Genomic DNA, 21725 nt, shown 5'->3' on the forward strand with positions numbered 1-21725 from the left:
AGGCTATGTTACACTCCGCTATTACTCCATGTTTACTGTTGATCGTTCTGTTGATTGTATACTGTAGTGGCCTTCAGTTCCAAGTTGGTCTGATTCTACTCGCAGTGTTACTTTATGCTGCGCAAGCCACTTCATCTCCAAATGACAACTGAAACCTACATCTTTCTGATTCTATTTCCTGTATTTATCTCTTGGTCTTCCTGTACACCAGTACTTTCCTCAAATACTAAATTTGTGATCCCTTGATGTCTCAGAATATGTCATATCAACGGGCCTCTTCTTTTAGTCAAGCTGTGCCACAAATTTCTTGTCTCACCATTTCTCGCCAGTACCTTCTCATTAGTTACGCGATTTACCGATCTAATCTTCAGTATACTTCTGTAGCACCACAATTCAAGAGCCTCTATTCCTTCTTATCTACACTGTTCCGCTTCCATACGTACATGGCTACATCCCAGACAAATACCTACAGAACACATTTACTAACACTTAAAACCTATATTCAATGCTAACAAATTTTCGTTCTTCAGAAACACTGTTTTCCACTGCCAATCGACGTTTTATATCTTCTCTACTTTGGCTATCAGATTTTTGCTGGCCGAATAGTAAAAGTCATCAACTACTTTTAGTGACTCTTCCCTAATCTAATTCCCTTAGCATCATCTGATTTCATTCAACTATTCCATTATATCTGCTTTACTTTTGTCAATTATCATCGTACAACCTCCATTAAAGACGTTACCGATTCTGTTCAACGGCTCTTCCAAATCCTTTGTTGTCTCTGACAGAGTTACAATGTGAAACTTCCTGGCAGATTAAAACTGTGTGCCCGACCGAGACTCGAACTCGGGGCCTTTGCCTTTCGCGGGCAAGTGCTGGCAGAAGCAAAGCTGTGAGGACCGGGCGTGAGTCGTGCTTCGGTAGCTCAGATGGTAAGGGTTAGCTGCCCTCTGTAATAAAAAAAACTTAGTTAATGGATCAATAACGAACTGAAATGGGTGTCTTGCGATGTCCGCACCGAGCAAATGACACGAACGAAAAAACGAAGAAAATGTGATTAAAAAAAAAAAGTGGTAGAGCACTTGCCCGCGAAAGGCAAAGGTCCCGAGTTCGAGTCTCGGTCGGGCACAGAGTTTTAATCTGCCAGGAAGTTTCATATCAGCGCACACTCCGCTGCAGAGTGAAAATCTCATTCTGGAGAGTTACAATGTCATCAGCAAACATCAAAATAAAATTTTTATTGCTTCTCCCATAAATTTAGTTACTACTCCAAATTTTTCTTTGCCATCCTTTATTGCATGCTCAGTGTACGGATTGACTAACAACAGGTATAGGCTACAACCCTGTCTCACTCTCTTCTCAACCACAACTTCCCCTTCATGCCCCTCGAATCTTATAACTGCCATTTGGTAGCTGTACAAGGCGTAAATAGGCTTCCTCTTCCTGTATTTTACCCCTACTACCTTCAAAATATCAAACAGAGTATTCCAGTCAAAAGTCTACAGTTGCTAAAGAGGTAGGTCTGCCATTCCTTTACCTATCTTCTGTCCGCCCCGATAGCTGAGTGGTCAGCGTGACGGATTGCCGTCCTAAGGACCCGGGTTCGATTCCTGGGTCGGGGATTTTCTACTCTCAGGGACTGGGTGTTGTGTTGTCATCATCATCATTTCATCCCCAAACGGCGCGCAGGTCGCCCAATGTGACGTCGCATGTAATAAGACCTGCACCAAGGCGGCCGGACCTGCCCCGTAAGGCGCCTCCCGGCGAATGACGCCAAACGCTCATTTCTGTTACCTATCTTCTAAGTTAAGTCGTAGGTTCGGTACTGCTTCGCGAGGTCCTGCATTCCTGCGAAATCCCAAGCTGATCTTCCACGAAATCGGCTACTAACAGTTTTTACGTTCTTCTGTAAAGAATTCGTGTTTGTGTTATGCAACCATGACTTATCAGCCTGGTAATTCGGTACTGTTTCTACAGTGATGCTTTCAAGTTCATCGCCCTTGTATAAACTCTCTATATATTCCTTTTATCTTTCAGCTTTCCCTTCTATGCTTAGTATTGGTGTCACACCTGAGCTCTTGACAATGGTAGAGCTGCTTCACATTCCTCCAATCGCCTCTTTAATTTTCCTGTGGACTGTATCGTAGTGAAATAAGTTTCTAAATTCTTACGTTTGTCATCTAGCCATTCCTGCTTAGCCATTTTGGACTTCCTGGCAATATCATTTTTAGACGTTCGTAATCCCTTTCGCCTGCTTCATTTGCTGCATTTTTGTTTTCTCCTCTCAGCAGTTATATTCAATATGTCCTGTGATATACAAGAATCTCTACTAGGCCTTGTCTTCATACATATTTAAACCACTGCTGTCTTCACTATTTCATCCCTCAAAGGTACCCAACTGTCTTTTCTACTGTATTCCTTCCTTTGTTCTAGTCTATCGTTGCCTAATGCCCCCTATGAAATGCTCAACAGCCTCTCATTCTTTAACTTATTTAGGTTCCATCACCTTATTTTCCTATCATTTTTCAGTTTCTACAGTTTTAATCTCCAGTTCATAACTAATGAATTGTGGTCAGAATCCACATTTGCGCATGGAGATGTCTTGCAGTTTAAAATCTAATTCCTAAATCTCTACCTTACAGTTATATAATCAATGCAAAACATTCTAGTGTGTCTAGATCTTTTCCGTGTATACAACCATTTCACGGTTCTTAAACCAGAAAAGATTAAATTAGGCTGTGTGCAAAATTCTAACAAGTGGCTTTCTCTTTCATTCTTCTCCCGCAGTCCATACCATTTTTCATTCTTTTCTTTTTTCTACTGTCGAATTTCAGTCCCCCATCACAATTAAACGTTCGTTTCCTTTAACTATCTGAATAATTTGTTTTATCTCATCATACATTTCCTCAACCTGTTCATCATCTGCAGAGCTAGCTGGTATATGAAAGTCTACTAATGTCGTGAGTATTGAATCTGTGTCTTTCTTGACTGCAATAATGTGTTGACGATGCTGTTCATACTAGGTTAGCTGCATTCCTTTTTTTATTCATTATAAAACCTTTTCCTGCATTACCCCTATTTGATTTTGTATTTACAACCCTTTATTCCCCTGACCCAAGGTCTGTTCCTCTTGACACCAAACCTCACTTAGTCCCACTAGATCTAACTACAACCTACCCACTCCCATTTTTAAATTTTCGAACCTACCTGCCCAATTAAGGGATCTAACGTTTCATGCTCCGACCTGTAGATCGCAAATTCTGTCCCCCCTGATAATAAAACCTTCCTGAGTAGTCACCTCCCGGAAATTTTAACTATTTTACCTGCAAAACATTTTAGCCAAGACGATTCCATCATCATTTTACCATGGGATACAACTGCACGCCCTTGGGAACTGATTCTGTTTTAGTTTCCCCTTGCTTTCAGCCGTTTACAGCACTGTTGTAGCCAGGTCATTTTGGTTGATGTTACAAGGGCAGATCAGTCACTCATACAGAGTGTTTCCCCTACAACTACTAAAAAGAATATGGCCTCTCTTCAGGATCCACGTGATTGTTTGACCTCTAAGCAGATAACAGTCCATTGTTGTTACACATTCGGAATGGCTATCTCTATTGCTGAGGCACGCAAGCCAAGTCATCACCGACAGGGTCCATGGTTCATGGGGTGAAACCCCCATCTCCCGGTAGTCCTAACAGGCAACAACAATGTATTAAACCACTCTACACTACCACCAAAACAAGTGCAATGGAATTTCAAATAATAAGAGATTATTCTTAAAATGCACTGTACAATCTCAAAACTTCACTTGCATGATCTTAAAAGGATACTAGATATTGACTACAGCCAAAATTTTATAATGAAAGGAGTTCTGTAGGTTAATCCTATTGGAACCTCATCTTACAGATAAATCCTTAGCGTTTAAATTACTATATAAACTAAAGAAAGTAATAATGTCGTGAATCAGGTAAAAACAGTGAGTGATATACGCATAAGAACTTTCGTTTTCTGAAGCACAGAAATCGTACTACTCATTTGGCGGACATTTCGTCAAATACTCGTAATGAAATACTTAAGTTAAACAAGATGGAGTTGAAGGGCTTTAAATGTTCTATCAGCCTTAAGCAGCAACAATATTTATGTTCCATGGAATTCATTGATGTTTTCCACTACATTATGGAACATTTAAAGCTTTCTCAACTTCCGTCACGCTTATTTTTCAGTATTTTATTGGAAAATAATGTGAGAAATTATAATAAATCAATAAATGCTGAATAATCACAGTTTATAACTTATCACTTCATGTAAATATCCTCCTGCAAAAGTATCTGTTTTCTTAGTATGCTTATTATCTCAGGATCTGAAACATGTAATTACCTTAGCCGTTAAAGAAGCTGTGCGAGAAAGTGTGAATTGCTGGTGCTGCGTTTGTTGTTGAGTTCCTTCTGCCATATAAGCGTATACACTCTAACACAAAAAGCCGGCCGAAGCGGCCGTGCGGTTAAAGGCGCTGCAGTCTGGAACCGCAAGACCGCTACGGTCGCAGGTTCGAATCCTACCTCGGACATGGATGTTTGTGATGTCCTTAGGTTGGTTAGGTTTAACTAGTTCTAAGTTCTAGGGGACTAATGACCTCAGCAGTTGAGTCCCATAGTGCTCAGAGCCATTTGAACCATCTAACACAAAAAGACGACATACCACGAAGGAATTAACTGAATAGAACGGAAATCGGAAGATATAATGTATGTGTAAAAACAAACAAATAATTGCAGTTCCTGAAGAATTGGTTGATTTATTCAGGAGAAAGAGCTTCACAGACTAAGCATGTCAATAACACGTTGGTCCACTTCTGGCCCCTAGGCAAGCAATTATTCGGCTTGGCACTGAATGATAGACTTGTTGGATGTTGTTCTGGGGGATATTGTGCCAAACTCTTTCCAATTGGCATGTTAGGTAGTCAAAATCTCATGTTCGTTAGAGGGTCCCGTCCAAACATTCTCAACTGGGGAGAGATCCAGTGACCTTGCCGGTCAAGGCAAGGTTTGAGAACCACGAAGACAAGCGATAGAATCTCTCGCTGTGTGTACAGGGAATTATCTTCCTAAAACGTAAGCCTGGGATATCTTGCATGGAAGGTAAGGGAATATGGCATCGTATATCGTTAACATATCTCTGTGGTGTAAGTGTGCCATGGATGACAACCAAACAGATCCTGCTATGAAATGAAATGGCTCCTCAGACTGTTACTCTTGGTTGTCGGGCCATATGGTTGGGATAGTCAGGTTTGTATCACATCGCTGTCTGCAGCATATGCAGATATATCTTTGCTGGTCATCAGGGCTCAGTCCTATGCAGAACTTATCACTGAAGGCAATTGTGTTCCAGTCAATGAGATTCCAGGCCGAAGACGTGTCTGGAGTCGTCCCAGATAGCCGTTGGATACCACCCTTATTGATGGCACCTTGCAGTCAAAATGAGCCCCGTTAATAAATACTGGAAAATAATCGTGACTGAAGCTGAGAAAGTGTAATTTTATGAACATGATTTGTGTTTCGAAACAAATTCGTATTCTTCTATGTTTGACTGTGATATTCTATCAGTTAACTGGATGTTTGAAGACAGTACTGACCATATAGGTTATATTGTATGGCTGTATTACATTTAACAAAATGTGGTTATGTTTAACTATTTCAGGTTGGCAGTTCTGCACTACACAACAGTTACCATACTGAGTTCGCTGCTGCTACTGGTGCTATGGCGAATTATCCGTGTTCTGATAGAACTGTGACATGTACAGTGCCATACGGTTGCACCAACAAACTCTTGAATTCCTCTAAGCACGCCACTTCCATAGAGCCCATTGATAATTGTGCATCAGGTCCACACTCAAAGTAACTTTTGACATCAATTCACATCTATATAGATCTATTACAAGGTTATTGCTCTATTTATGCTGTCTTCATAGTCTAAATGTAAATCACCAAAACTCTGTTTGGACTAATATTATCTACATTCATTTAATTGTTCTTATTTCTGAAATTACTCTTACTATTTCTTGTCAGGATGAGATTTAATACTAATTTTTAGGTTTTGAATTACTTACTAGATTATCTTTAATGTTGCTTGTCTTGGTGTAACATATTTCCTCTTGAGATGCTATAACAGAAGAAATAAAAGACGTATACAATACCAATTCAACTTCTTACAGAACTGTATGAATGCAGAGTCTCGCGGCGATAACATTGAATAAAATGTTCTCGGGTTTCCAACCGCGTCAATTGGTTAAAACTACACGAGCTTTCGGCCAAGCACTCCTTGACCATTGTCAAGTGTTATGACTGCCAGTGGGCTGTTGGTGCGCCCTTATATACGCTAACTGCCGCCTGTGACGTCACTGGTGCCCGTGACATTGCCATATATGGCAATTTGGCTATGGTATCCCATCATATCAACGCCGCTGCCACCAGGAGGATATTTCGTCGTGCCAGCTTTGCATTAGTACAAGAAAGGATTCACAACACAGGGCAACAGCTGGATGCAAATGGACGTGCTCTCATGGCCTTGCACCTGCAGTTATCAAGAACACTCACAGCTTTGGACTGGGAATGGGTCGACGCTGCTACGGTTTCTCAATAGATGTCAGCATAGAAACGAACTACAGAGAAGCAGAAAGGAAAGTTCGGCCGCCTTTCGCAACAACAACATTTGGCCACACGGCCGCGAGAAATTAGACGAGTTTTTGGAACACCTCATTGGCATCAACAGTTATATCCAGTTCACCATGGAGCTGGAAAAAGATAATGCATTGAACTTCCTCGACGTCCTTGTCCACCGTAAACGAAATGGGTGCCTTGGCCACAGCGTCTACAGAAAACCCACTCACACAGACCTGTACCTGCACGCCACCAGCCATCATCATCATCCAGCACAGAAGCGCGCAGCATTGCAAACATTGGTGCATCGTGCAAGAGTAATATCAGACGACGACAACCTGCACCACGAACTGAGCCACCTACGCAAGGTTTTCAGGAATAACGGCTACAGCACCCATCAAGTGAAAGAAGTGATTTCTGGGAAAGATCAGAATAAGACCAACGACGAAGAGCAGGAAAAGAAACTTGCTTTGCTGCCATTATGTGGCTCTGTGTCGGGCAAGATAAGCCGCCTGTTGAAAATACACAAGATAAAATCAGTCTTCAGGCCTCCAACGACAATCCGTCAATTAGTGAGACCAGTTAAAGACGCTGTAGGTCTCAGAACACCCGGAGTCCTCTAAATACCTTGTGAGTGTGGCCAGAAGTACATCGGACAAACAGAGCGCACTGTGGAACAGCGCAGGAAAGAACATGAGAGGTGTTATCGCCTGCGCTATCCAGAGAAATCTGCGTTAGCTGGGCATGTGTTAGAAAACGGTCACCACATAAAATTTGGCGATACCTCTGTCGTGGCTCGCACTAACGTCTTCTGGGACAGTTTAATAAAGAAAGCTATTGAAATAAAATTTACCACAAACACCCTGAATAGAGACGGTGGCTTACAGCTCACCGCTGCGTGGGATCCAGCGATCGCGCGGTTGAAGAGGGCTCATCGAACGCCGACTCAAAACATGCCCATGTATGGCAATGTCACGGGCACCAGTGACGTCACAGGCGGCAGCTAGCATATATAAGGGCGCACCAACAGCCCACTGGCAGTCATAGCACTTGACAATGGCCAAGGAGTGATTGGCCGAAAGCTCGCGCAATTTTAACCAATTGACGCGGTTGGAAACCCGAGAACATTTTATTCTTACAGAATTGATTTTTTGTTAAAATTTTCTTTCCTATTTTCGTTACAGCCTTTTCTGAAGCTCACTGTCTTCCAGTTCAGAATTAGTATATCAAATGAGAGAACAGTTTCCTGCTTCGAAGTCAACGAATATATGCTGTAACAAATAACGTCTTGTGAAGCTCATGTAGAGACCACAACTGACGACACAGCTCTTAAGTCACCCAAGTATCCCAACTGTAGCCTTCTGATGTTTATTGTAGTACACCCTTCAAAATTATAGAGTTATTAATTCGTGAGTAAAATATAGGAATGCCAAACTACAGTTACAACAGTAGGACATGAAATGAAAGGTATAGTACAGAAGACAGTGAGAGATTTGCAGCTTCTCCCCATATTATTCCATTTGTATATAGACTACACAGGAAAGAGAACCAAGGCAAGATTTGGGAAACGAATCCTAACTCAGAGAGAAGAAAGAAAAATTCAAAACTTGCTTAGGACACTAACGTTGTGCTACAGACCGCATGGGACTTGGTAGGTCATTTGGACACAATGAATTTTATCTTGAAATGAGCTTATCAGTGTCAACAAAATTAAAATAAAGTCAACACCTGCAACTGAATTAAACCATCTCTTATTCTGCTGTGTCCACACTATGTAGATATGGACAATGAAAAATATAAATAATAAATATAAGAATAGGGTGCCATTAATCGCCATAAAGGTGTTATTAAAGTAATTATCTTCACTAAAAAGGAGATATTTCTTAAATACAGGATATCGATTTATGTACTGGGAAGCAGTGTCTGAAAACATTTGTTTGGCTTTTACAATTATATAGAAATTAAACATGGGCAATAGAAGCCCTGGAAATATGATTTTATGGGAGGATAGTGAAAACTAGACAAGTAGGTAGAGTATCTAATTAGGAGTAAGTTAATCAGTATCAGAGACTGTTTCAATGTAGAAGCATCGAAAAAACATATATCATTAATATATTGACATCATTAGAGGTAATCAACAAATAAAGTGTTGTTTCTTTGAATTTACTATAGAAATTTGGCGCACTCTGTCAAGTATAGAATTATCCTGGGTTTCATCAACAATGAAAGTAATGACACACATCAAGTTAGCTAGAGCAGCTTTGCTCAACACCTTGTCATGATACATTGGTGTGTTGCAAATACTTGTCAGGTGGTTGACTATATTTCTGATGCCTTCTAATCCTCCACAGACAAAATCTCTAGAAAATAGCAAATTTATTGCCAAATAGTTTCTTAGAGTAGCCCAACTGGCATGGCATCGCTCATCATTCTAAAATTTGTATGTCATAGTTATTTCATAACAAAAAATGTACCGCATGTTCATTGTATTGGATGTTACTTATGTGTTTACTTCTTTGTATTTAGGGACAAATTCACATGTAAGGAGGGGTGCCATTAAATTATTGAAATGTTTTTTTTCTGTGCGTGAAGGGCAAAATATGAAGCAATGCAGCTAAAGAGGCTATGCACCCACGTGTTTAAATGTGGTCATATGACTAATGTGGTGCTGCAATTCTGTGCAGCATTTTTAAAACTTTATATGGTATGTTCATTATACTAAAACACACAGCTTCCAGATGTAGCATAAACTACTGCTGTCACACATAACCATTTTTCCTGATGTCCCTGTGTTGTAACTTCTATGAACGAAAACGGTTATTCGCTGTGAACTAAACATGAACTGGACTTGTTCCCTACTTTTTAACTACATGTATCTCTGTTGTAATGGTGAACAATGCAAGTGGTGTAGTAACAGAAACGCTATTCGACTAAATGTGTCACCAAAACTATCTGAAATTGTATAACTATATATCCATATTGCAATTAGATTTCATTAAATTAATTAGAAAACCAAAACTGTAAACTAACGAAACTGTTCTGTGAAATTCTTTACTGTGCAGTGGACAGTGATGTAATGTGTGATGATGATGACATGCAGTTCCAACACGCTAAACTAACAGAATACAAATGGTATGTAAAACTACAAAACTAATATTAAAAGAATAAATAACCATAATGTTTCTTTGAAAATGCCCTGCAAATTTATAGACTCAAAAGCAACAAAATTCTAGGACTTGACGCTCTTCTAAGTAGATCATGGTTTAGTTTTAGCCATTGTGTTCCGCTCAGTGGAATGCTGCGACACACATAACCAGAAAATAAACTTTGTTTAGGAGGCAGTGTACAATTAAAACTAAATAAATGATTGAAAGAAAGCTAACTTTTTAAAAACAATATGGTGGATACTGAAACTCATTCCTTGACAATTGTAATGATCTTTGCAAATCTTACTTTTTCTAATGATTATTACACTGCCATGAGATTAATTATTGAAATGGTAACGGAGTGGTAAATATATAACCGTTGAGAGCAAGCCATATGAACTGATGCCTTTGCTTAATCATGACAAAACAATGAAACTAATGAACCCTAACTAATAACGAAAAGTCCTAATAAAATGTTCCATTTTCCACACACATCATAAATTATGTGCAAGCAAGCGATGTAGCAACAACAGTGTCTAAAGAATTTCACTTCTCCAATTAAACTTTATCAAATCAAATTCCCAAAATTCAACATCCTCTGTGTCTTCATCTCTTTACTCTGCTAGCTATTTCCAGATAGCTCGCTAGAGTGCCCAACACTTGACTAACTCCCTAGCTGCTCTTAGAATGCTGTAGCAATGACAGTGCTACAGGCAACTGAAGATCACTGTGCTTGTACTTAGAACTTCTGTGACATAGCATATTGACTATTGAAAACTTCTGTTTCAAAAATATTCAGAGTGTAAATACGAACTATGAAATCAAATGAAAATGTTGAACTTACATCACCTTCCTGAACACAAAGATTATCTAGAAACCTTACATAACCTCCGCACTTGCCTGATCATAATTTGGCAGGATGTTGCTAGCAAACAGAAAACAGCATACAACAAATTATACCAGAGAACTTCATAGATAAGTGATAAAAATAAATTTTAAAGTGAAATTCTGAATAAAAGTACAAGTAAAATGATTTTGACAGGTAAGAAAAGATTATTACATTTCCAGTACATAACACAGTAGTAATGAAATTAGACTCCTGATTACATGCATTATAAGAACACAAGGCATGATGTAGCCATTAAATATCTAAGAAAGAAAGAGACATAGAGAAATATGACATTTATTTAACAAAGGTAATAAAGGGCTCTGTCCTGCTTTGGGAGGAAGGTTAAAGTGCATCACAGAATCGTGGACACATGTCACACCAGTATACATCAAGATGTTCCAAATACCACAATAAAGAATTAAATCAATAAAAAGTAGTACACATACGTGAAGTAGAGGTCAGACACAGGAAGGCAGTTAGAAAGTCGTTAGTCATCAGTCAGTAACAATAAAAATCTTGAAATATCATCATATACTAATAAAGAAAAGGATAAATGGTAAATATGTTACTCCAAAGTAAACTTAGCTTACTGAGTAAATAGTACTATAAATGGCCTGTTTTGTTGCCTCTTTTTCAGCATTTAATGTGGGTGGAATCAGAATAAATGATTGAAAAGTAACTCAGCTAAAGGTAGCAGTAAAGTAACCAACATTTTATTTTTGTGCACTGAACTTACAAAAATCCACATTACCTTCTTCACTTCTTATCACCTTTCTCCTAATTTATGTTATTATCATAGCTTCATATGTATTGTGCTACATACATATTTGACTACTGCAGGATGACAACTTCAACCTATTTCTTCAAACATTATCCTTACTTCATTAGAATATTTCTCCTGTCAATATCCCACTATACCACATTATTCATTTACCTCTATACCATTCATTTTGCTTTTACAAAACGACCCAACATTACACACAGCTATAAAACCTACGTAAATGGGATCTGTTTCTATACATTTCCTCTTACCACTTCACAGACATTAACATCAAAACACACCAAAGATCTAATAAGTACCCTCTGTCAAATATTAAATTTATCTATGACACTCACTAAAATGAAATTTTTTACTCTCATCTGGTTTTTCTCCAGACTTAGAACATCATGTTTGCACACACTATAACTTACCTAAGTTCAAATATATATATATATATATATATATATATATATATATATATATATATATATATATAATTTCATTTTCATTAAATATTATTGTTCCTAAAAGACTGAAAGAATGTTGTCACAAGCAATTATCTCTACATAATGATGTCTTACAATTTTAAGAGTTAAACAATGCCATGGCAAAAGACGTAAACTGAAAGGGTAGAAAATCTCAAGTATTGCCAACATATCTTCTTTGTTATTCTTCCCTGATGCAAATTTCAAAATCCTTTTATCAGTTTCTTCTGTCATCTGAATGCTGTCCCTTTGCAGCATTCCTCAAAATACATCTTTCACTTTAACTTTCCCTGGAAATACATATCCCTTAAACATACAGAATCATTTCAGTACATAGCAAAGCACTATCAACAAAATTCCATATTCTCTACAATGCATTGCAATTCATGTTGTTGAAAGTACAAGAGTTAAAATTATTGCAATGGACAATTCCTAAGAAAAAAAAATAAAAATTAGACAGTCGTTTGCAAGAGTGCAGGTACATACAAATAAACAAAAATATAAAATATTACAAATTTATTATTGCTGCACATCTCTTCCAAGTTTCATTTTAACTACCTACCTTCAATTTTTATGATACACACCATCACAGTAATCATAGCTTTCCTTAATGGCTGCTTATTGCTTTACTAATCCCATTCATTCCTCTTGACTACATAATGGCGAGATCAGTAACACTTTCTGCCTAGGATATTCTCTACTTTTCTCCCCATGTTATCTTCCTGTTCTCTCTTTCAGTTCAACTAAGAATCCTGTTTTCACCATTTCACGCCTTGCTATATGCATTTCATTGTTAACTATTTTTCTCACCTATCCCTTCTCCATTTAACTAATTATCTAATACTTTTTCTTACCATTGTTCATCAAAACTCATTACTTTATCCAATAATCAGCACTCACTCTCAAATACACACATCAGCAAAACAGTCTCACATCTCAGTTACTCTCCTCCCCATTCCTATTATACTCCATTAAGTCCTTCCTATCTTCAATCATTACTTCTGTACAGCCACAAAATACTTAAAATTCTTTCTTATTAATGTTCAACTTACACAGCACATCACTAATTCAGTTAAAACATTATTACACAACTATACCATTTTTGAATTTAATCCGAAGTCCCAGATTTCATACACAGAGCTTTCCTCAAATAATTATCTTATTCTTGTCGATTCCCAAAAAACTCATCTGTCACTATCTTGTTTTGTCACCGTTTAGCATGAGGTGTATGCTACTTTTATACAATACAGTCATATTGGGCTATAGCTACTCTATCTTTTCTCTGGATAGTTCAATAGCCGAAGAGAAGTTTTTGACAGATACAAAGGATTATATGATAGTAGGAAGCAGTGCAGAAAACTAATGGTAGAAACAGCGTTGCAACAGCTCGGGAGTTATGCACAATACTGCACATGTCCATTGAAGAGCAATGAACACCTCAGCCCTAAATTTTCTTTTTTTTTTTTTTTTGTAAAGACCTCGAAAAATTTTAGCTTTAAATTGTTTGAAACTGGAACTGTCATTCTTTGGTATGCACAAATACTCTTCATTGTGTTGCTTCAACTGTAGCTGAAAGAGGAATTTTGTTTCTGAGAATGTTAGGATACATGCCACAAATTTCTGTAGTCATTTGCATTTACCATATTTGAGGATTATGCTCATACACAGGAAAACCTTCTGTGATCTGAGAAAGGCTTTTGATTATGCTGACCACCATGCTTTGGTCTCCAAACTAGAATACTGTAGAATCTGCAGTAAAAGTTACAACTAAATCATATCTCAATAAAAGTAAGTAGGTGGTGAGTTCAGGAGATCACTTATCAGATACACTTGGTGTTCATCATGGAGTGCTGCAGAATTCAAAATTAGGGCCTCTCCTATTCCTAGTCCAAATAAGTAACTTATGTGATAATACACATGTAAAGACATATATTATGCAGATTTTTTGTCTGTGAACTATGTATTTAAAGAACTTGTCAAAATATAAACTTGGTGAAAGAAAATGGAGCAACCTGGTTTGGTGCAAACAGTTTACTATTAAATGTGAATAAGACACAGAATATGTGGTTCAGTCTACCAAAGACAGTAAACATAGAAAAACAAAATGTTAAATTTTTAGGCATTATACTTGACAGCTAGCTGACATGAAACACCTATGTAGAACAGGTATCAAGTGTAGTATACTTACTGAAGAGACTGATGTCATGTGTCCCTCTGAATACGTAAGGACAACATATTTTGCATTTTTCCAATCTGTTTTAAATTAGGGATTACTACTCTGGGAAAAGAGCAAAAAAATAATGAAATTCTTGTAATTCAGGAGAAAACTGACTTTAGTGTAAAATTTCTCTGTTTAACAATTTAAATAGGACACACATGTTGAAAACCTAGGATGTAATTTGTATTAAAATATATTTGTAATTAATATGATTAACAAGTTCTGCAAATACGCTGTTGGTCTAAGGACTGTGTACTATGCTGTATATTCCTCTCACCTGAATCACAGACTAGACATTTTGGGAATAACAACCAAGCCAAATCGTAATAGGCTACTGCAACTTCAAAAAAGGGATATAAAAATCATGTGTGGAGCAAAATGTAAGGAATCATTCCTGGGCTTGTTTCCAAAAACTAGGGTGCTAACTGTAATAATCATATCCATCTCAAAGCAATATTACTTGTTAAGGGACTACAGCCCAACATTTGCTCTGATTTGTAGCAGTACAATACAAGAAATGAAGAAACGTTTTACATCAGCAGCCTAGAACTCTATCAAAAGGGTCCACAATATGCAGGTTTACTGTTAGCCAATGCACTGCCCAATAAAGTTGTGACCCTACCCACAATGAAGCTTAACTTACAGCAAAAGAAATTCCTGTTACAAATCCTTTTTCACATTAGAACAATATTATATTTAGATGCAGAATAAGAAGTGCTTCGCAAAGTATGTAAATAGTGTTAAGCTAACCATTTTATTTGTAACTAAACCATTTTGTTAATCAATTTCATATTCAGAAGAATGTATTATTGTGCTATGTATCTAAAATTGTAACCTGTTTTTATACATACGCAATGAATCATTCGATTTTGAATAAAGCATTATATCATTATCATTATTGCGGAATAATATCATTATCATTATGGCAGAAACCTTTTATTGTGGCACCATACACAATCATTAACCTGGCTCCAGGGGGGTAGGGTCCCCTTCCCTATTCCTCCACTGGAGTAATTCCTGTCTGGCACATCCACGTCGCGGGGGTGGGCATTCTACACTTCAGTAGGCCAGAGTGATAAGATGGCTGAGTTCAGGCAGGGACCCAATCCCGTGGGATATAACACGGAACCCATGCCCATGGTTACAGGAAGACCCTGATGGCAGCAGTGGTGGAAAAGAAAGACTAAAGAATGGGGTAGATGGCAGATGAGGCGACCCTCAATTTCTAGGGATTAAATGAGAAGGGAACCACTGCCTTGTGATGGAGGACAAACTCGAAAGGCTGAGGGAGACAACCCAACAGAAAAGCCTTTATTGTGTTAGGCCTAGCAAGCCAGTAGGAAAGACTTCATATATTGCTTTCAAAACACAGACGAGCCTCGGAACGAACCACTCAGGATTTAACTCCACTGCTTCTTCAAGTACTGGTGCGAATGATGGGAGATCTGATGATATTCATCAGTACAAGAAGATGAAACCAAATGGACTAAAAAATAACCTAAATATTGACACCCTTAATATATTAATCCTCAATGGAAAAATGGAAGAAATTACAGATCTACTAACAGAGAGAAAGTTAGATATTTTGGGATTCAGCGCAACGAAGTGAAAGGGAAAATGTGAGAAGAATTTGAGAGGAGGAGGGAAGCTGTACTGGAGTGGGAATAAAAGCTTTGGAAGAAATGGTGTGGCAGTGATGGTGAATAAGAATGTATAAAGCTTTATTGAAAGTGCGTCTGCAGGGACGTATCCCTTGCACGCTCTTTCGGGAACAGATACTACCGTCAGTTATAGTTAAAATATGGCTTCCCGGCCATTGACCTTCTTGTGCGAACGCACACGCTATGCCCGAACTCGTACGGGACTTGGAAGACTAATCTGCCACGAGTAATGAGTATGATGGGCAAATATCTATTAGGCGCACTACGAATGTAGTGGTGTGGACATGTTGGGAATGTGGATCTCTCGGGGAGTGTGCAAGGGATACGTCCTTGCAGACGTACTCTCTTCTGTGCCCACGGTGGCTCAGATGGATAGGGCGTCTGCCATGTAAGCAGGAGATCCCGGGTTCGAGTCCCGGTCAGGGCACACATTTTCAACATGTCCCCAATGAAGTACATCAACGCCTGTTTGCAGCTAGGGCGTCCACTTAATTATCATTTCATTTCTAGCAAAGCTGTATGGTCATCCACGGTAACTGTTCTTTCGGGAACAGATACTACTTTAATATATAGTTAAAATATGGCTTCCCGGCCATTGACCTTCTTGAGCGAACGCACACGCTATGCCCGAACTCGTACGGCACTTGGAAGACTAATCTGCCACGAGTAATGAGTATGATGGGCAAATATCTATTAGGCGCACTACGAATGTAGTGGTGTGGACATGTTGGGAATGTGGATCTCTCGGGGAGTGTGCAAGGGATACGTCCTTGCAGACGTACTCTCTTCTGTGCCCGCGGTGGCTCAGATGGATAGGGCGTCTGCCATGTAAGCAGGAGATCCCGGGTTCGAGTCCCGGTCAGGGCACACATTTTCAACATGTCCCCAATGAAGTACATCAACGCCTGTTTGCAGCTAGGGCGTCCACTTAATTATCATTTCATTTCTAGCAAAGCTGTATGGTCATCCACGGTAACTGTTCTTTCGGGAACAGATACTACTTTAATATATAGTTAAAATATGGCTTCCCGGCCATTGACCTTCTTGAGCGAACGCACACGCTATGCCCGAACTCTTACGGCACTTGGAAGACTAATCTGCCACGAGTAATGAGTATGATGGGCAAATATCTATTAGGCGCACTACGAATGTAGTGGTGTGGACATGTTGGGAATGTGGATCTCTCGGGGAGTGTGCAAGGGATACGTCCTTGCAGACGTACTCTCTTCTGTGCCCGCGGTGGCTCAGATGGATAGGGCGTCTGCCATGTAAGCAGGAGATCCTGGGTTCGAGTCCCGGTCGGGGCACATATTTTCAACATGTCCCCAATGAAGTACATCAACGGCTGTTTGCAGCTAGGGTGCCCATTTAATTATTATTTCATTTCTAGCAAATCTGCGTGGTTATCCACGGTAACTGTTCTTTCGGGAACAGATACTACCGTCATATATACACTCCTGGAAATGGAAAAAAGAACACATTGACACCGGTGTGTCAGACCCACCATACTTGCTCCGGACACTGCGAGAGGGCTGTACAAGCAATGATCACACGCATGGCACAGCGGACACACCAGGAACCGCGGTGTTGGCCGTCGAATGGCGCTAGCTGCACAGCATTTGTGCACCGCCGCCGTCAGTGTCAGCCAGTTTGCCGTGGCATACGGAGCTCCATCGCAGGCTTTAACACTGGTAGCATGCCGCGACAGCGTGGACGTGAACCGTATGTGCAGTTGACGGACTTTGAGCGAGGGCGTATAGTGGGCATGCGGGAGGCCGGGTGGACGTACCGCCGAATTGCTCAACACGTGGGGCGTGAGGTCTCCACAGTACATCGATGTTGTCGCCAGTGGTCGGCGGAAGGTGCACGTGCCCGTCGACCTGGGACCGGACCGCAGCGACGCACGGATGCACGCCAAGACCGTAGGATCCTACGCAGTGCCGTAGGGGACCGCACCGCCACTTCCCAGCAATTAGGGACACTGTTGCTCCTGGGGTATCGGCGAGGACCATTCGCAACCGTCTCCATGAAGCTGGGCTACGGTCCCGCACACCGTTAGGCCGTCTTCCGCTCACGCCCCAACATCGTGCAGCCCGCCTCCAGTGGTGTCGCGACAGGCGTGAATGGAGGGACGAATGGAGACGTGTCGTCTTCAGCGATGAGAGTCGCTTCTGCCTTGGTGCCAATGATGGTCGTATGCGTGTTTGGCGCCGTGCAGGTGAGCGCCACAATCAGGACTGCATACGACCGAGGCACACAGGGCCAACACCCGGCATCATGGTGTGGGGAGCGATCTCCTACACTGGCCGTACACCACTGGTGATCGTCGAGGGGACACTGAATAGTGCACGGTACATCCAAACCGTCATCGAACCCATCGTTCTACCATTCCTAGACCGGCAAGGGAACTTGCTGTTCCAACAGGACAATGCACGTCCGCATGTATCCCGTGCCACCCAACGTGCTCTAGAAGGTGTAAGTCAACTACCCTGGCCAGCAAGATCTCCGGATCTGTCCCCCATTGAGCATGTTTGGGACTGGATGAAGCGTCGTCTCACGCGGTCTGCACGTCCAGCACGAACGCTGGTCCAACTGAGGCGCCAGGTGGAAATGGCATGGCAAGCCGTTCCACAGGACTACATCCAGCATCTCTACGATCGTCTCCATGGGAGAATAGCAGCCTGCATTGCTGCGAAAGGTGGATATACACTGTACTAGTGCCGACATTGTGCATGCTCTGTTGCCTGTGTCTATGTGCCTGTGGTTCTGTCAGTGTGATCATGTGATGTATCTGACCCCAGGAATGTGTCAATAAAGTTTCCCCTTCCTGGGAAGGAGTGTATGTGAGATATATATTAGACAGGATCATAATCTTTAACCTGAGATTCCGAAAACAAACACTAAAAGTTATCCAGATTTATGTACCTCAAGTGGGGTGTAACGAAGAAGAGAAGATGGACTTTGAAAATTAGTTAAAGAACAATATAGATAGTGCTAATATAGTGATGGGAGATTTTAATGGACAGGTAGGCAAAGACAGAAAGGGATTTGAGCAAGTGTTGGGATGTTTTGGATATGGAGGCAGAAATGAAGAAGGGGAAAGACTCCTGGATTTGTGCCAAAGGAATGGAATGAAAATATCAGACAGCTGGTTTATGAAGAGAGAAAGTCATGTTATCACCAGATCCAGTTTGGATGGAACAACCAATTGTGTAATAGATTATACTCTAGTAGATAGTGAACGGGGAGAGAAAGTAACAAATGTGAAGGTAATTCCAAGAGTGAGCGGAGATGGAGACAATAGATTACTGGTGGTACAATGGAAAATGAATCAGTGTGTGAAAATAGAAAACAGAAGAAAGTTATGAGGATACGGGATTGGAAACTGAAAGAGAGTTAAAGTGCTGATAAGTATAGAGAATTAATCACACAAAAATTTCCAAAAGAAGTTTTCTGTGATGTATAAAAAGAATGGAGTTCATTCAAAGACACATTAGTCAAAGCAGCGCAAAACGTATGTGGTAGAACATCTGGAAAGTAAAAAGTAAGACAGGCAAGTTGGTGGGATGATATCAGAATCCAAGCAGTTAGAAGGAAAAATGTAGCATGGAGAGAGTGGTGGAAAACTAAAAATGATGAGGACCACAAAGGATGTATATAGGAAAAGAAGAAGTGCAAAGAAATAGTGGAAACAGCAAAGAAAAAAGCATGGGGAGAGTGTACAAAAAAACTTGAAGAAGATGTGAAGAGCAATAAGAAAATGTTCTACAAAATGATGAAAAATAAAAAGGAAGGCTTCTGAAGTACCAGTAAAGATGGAAACAAAGGATGGTACTGTGATTGAAGATCCAAGTAATATAAAAGATCTCTGGAAAGAACATTTTAAGAAACTGTTAAACGCTGAGGAGCAGGTACACGAGGAAACAACAAATAATGCAGAAATTGAGAGAAGCTGGGAAGCAGAATTAGGATAAATTATACAGGAATAAATGTAAATAGCTGTGAAGAAGATGAATGGGGGGAAAGCCCCAGGATCTGATAAAGTGTGAGTGGACATGATAAGAGTAGCAGGTCTAGCGGGAATGCAGTGACTGTATAGAGTACAATCAAGTCTGTGGAGAAATAGTACAATACCAAACGATTGGAAAAGTGGAGACATTGTTCCCATCTTCAAAACACACAATTAAAGACTCTGTAAAAACTACAGAGGAATAACCCTTAGGGGCCTATGAGTTATACAGCCAAGATTTTTGAAAGAATTTTACTGAATCGAATAAGTCAAAAGATAGAAAAGGAGATGAGTGAAGAACAACATGAGTTTAGGAAAGGAAGAAGCACAATCGACCTGATATTTTCTATCCGCCAACTGATGGAAAAGAGTTGGGCGTATAACAAAAGGGTGATAATGGTTTTTATAGACATAGAAAAGGCATATGACTCAGTTAACAACGAAGACTCTGGGAAGAAATGAAGAAAGGGATATAGAAGATGGATACATTAATTAATAAAGACAATATACTAAGGACACAATTGTAGAATTAGAACTTCACTGGGGAACTCTGAGTACTTCAAAATAAGACAAGGACTTAAACTAGGAAGTATTCTATCTCCTGCACTTTTTAATGTTGTGATGGAGGGAATGAATAGGGCAGTTAAAGATATAGTAAAAATAAAAGACAAAAAGATGATTTGTGCAGGTGATATGTAATATGAGGCGATAAAGAGGTAGATGTACAGTAACAACTTGCGATGCGTGGAAGGAAATAATGAAAAGGTATGGATTAAAAATAAATAAAAATAAGAGTGAAGTAATGCTATTTTGAATATACAAACTGATCAACGGAAATATTACTTTGAATGGAGAATCCCTCGAACTGGTAGACAGTTTCACTTATTTAGGGAGTGAAATATGTAGCGATGGGAGAATAACCAAAGAAATTAATAGGAGGTTACAGAAGGGAGGCAATTTCTACCAAACAATGAAACACCTGATTTGGAATAAGGAAGTTTCAGAAAAAGCAAAACTCCTTATGTATAAGAGTTATTACTTCCCTATTGTCACGTATGGAGGAGAAACATGGACGATGACAGAAAGGGACTGGAGCAGACTGCAAGTAGGGGAAATGAAATTTCTCAGAACAGTTAAGGGAAGAACAAGAACGGACAAAGGAAGGAACATAGATATCAGAAAGAACTTTAAACAAGAAAGTATGAGAGAAGAAATTGAAAAAAAAGAGATTAAGATGGTATAGGCATGTTAAGAGGACGTGTAGGCAGAGACTCCCCAAAATTATGGGAGAACTAAAGATGGATTGAAAAAGACCTAGAGGGCGCCCAAGAACACGGTGGAGAACGGGAGTGAGAATATCTGTGGAAAGGAGAGGTGTGACCTGGCAGCAAGTGGAGGAAGAAAAGTGGTGGGAGGACCGAGCCAAATGGAGAAGACTCGTCAGCTCCCAGACACGGCAGTAGCTGGTGCTGCATCCGGATTATGGTAGAACTCACTGCAAGCTTTAGTTCGTTAAGTGTAAGGTTTTAGCTGTAATTAATTGACATTTTCAAGAAAGTGTTAGTTACATACTCACTGAGCTACCAAATTTAACTGTAACAAATCGAAGACCTGATTACAATAGAAGAATGAATACATCTATCTTCTTGCTACAAAATAGACTAGCAAAAACTAACCGTTGTTATATTTACGTGACGATCAGAATATACAGGGTGTACGTAAAATCCAGGAACACTTTCAATTATTTATTGCACAAGAACTTAACAGTGTACAGATGTCATATGTATTGCTTTTTGAAGAGAAATTGTGAGAGGTTTTTTTTTTTTTTTCATTCGAAAGCGAACCATGAGTGACCCGGCAGACGTCAATAAGGTAATCGAATTCTTGCCATACCCGTCCCAACA

At 39.8% G+C, this 21725-nt stretch overlaps 1 protein-coding gene across 2 annotated transcripts in view; it reads left to right on the forward strand.

Moving 5' to 3' along the window:
- The window catches only part of LOC126234807 (fatty acyl-CoA reductase 1-like), a 265198-nt gene extending 259114 nt beyond the window's left edge, over window positions 1-6084 (forward strand). The window contains exon 8 of one of the 2 annotated variants that reach the window (XM_049943555.1): window positions 5695-6084. In XM_049943555.1, coding sequence (XP_049799512.1) covers window positions 5695-5788 — 94 coding nt within the window. In that variant the 3' untranslated portion in view covers window positions 5789-6084. The remainder of the gene's footprint in view (window positions 1-5694) is intronic. The other variant, XM_049943554.1, reaches the window with a different exon arrangement.
- Window positions 6085-21725: the final 15641 nt, after the last annotated feature.

This window comes from Schistocerca nitens, chromosome 2, assembly GCF_023898315.1.
Source record: "Schistocerca nitens isolate TAMUIC-IGC-003100 chromosome 2, iqSchNite1.1, whole genome shotgun sequence".
Lineage (NCBI taxonomy): Eukaryota > Metazoa > Arthropoda > Insecta > Orthoptera > Acrididae > Schistocerca > Schistocerca nitens.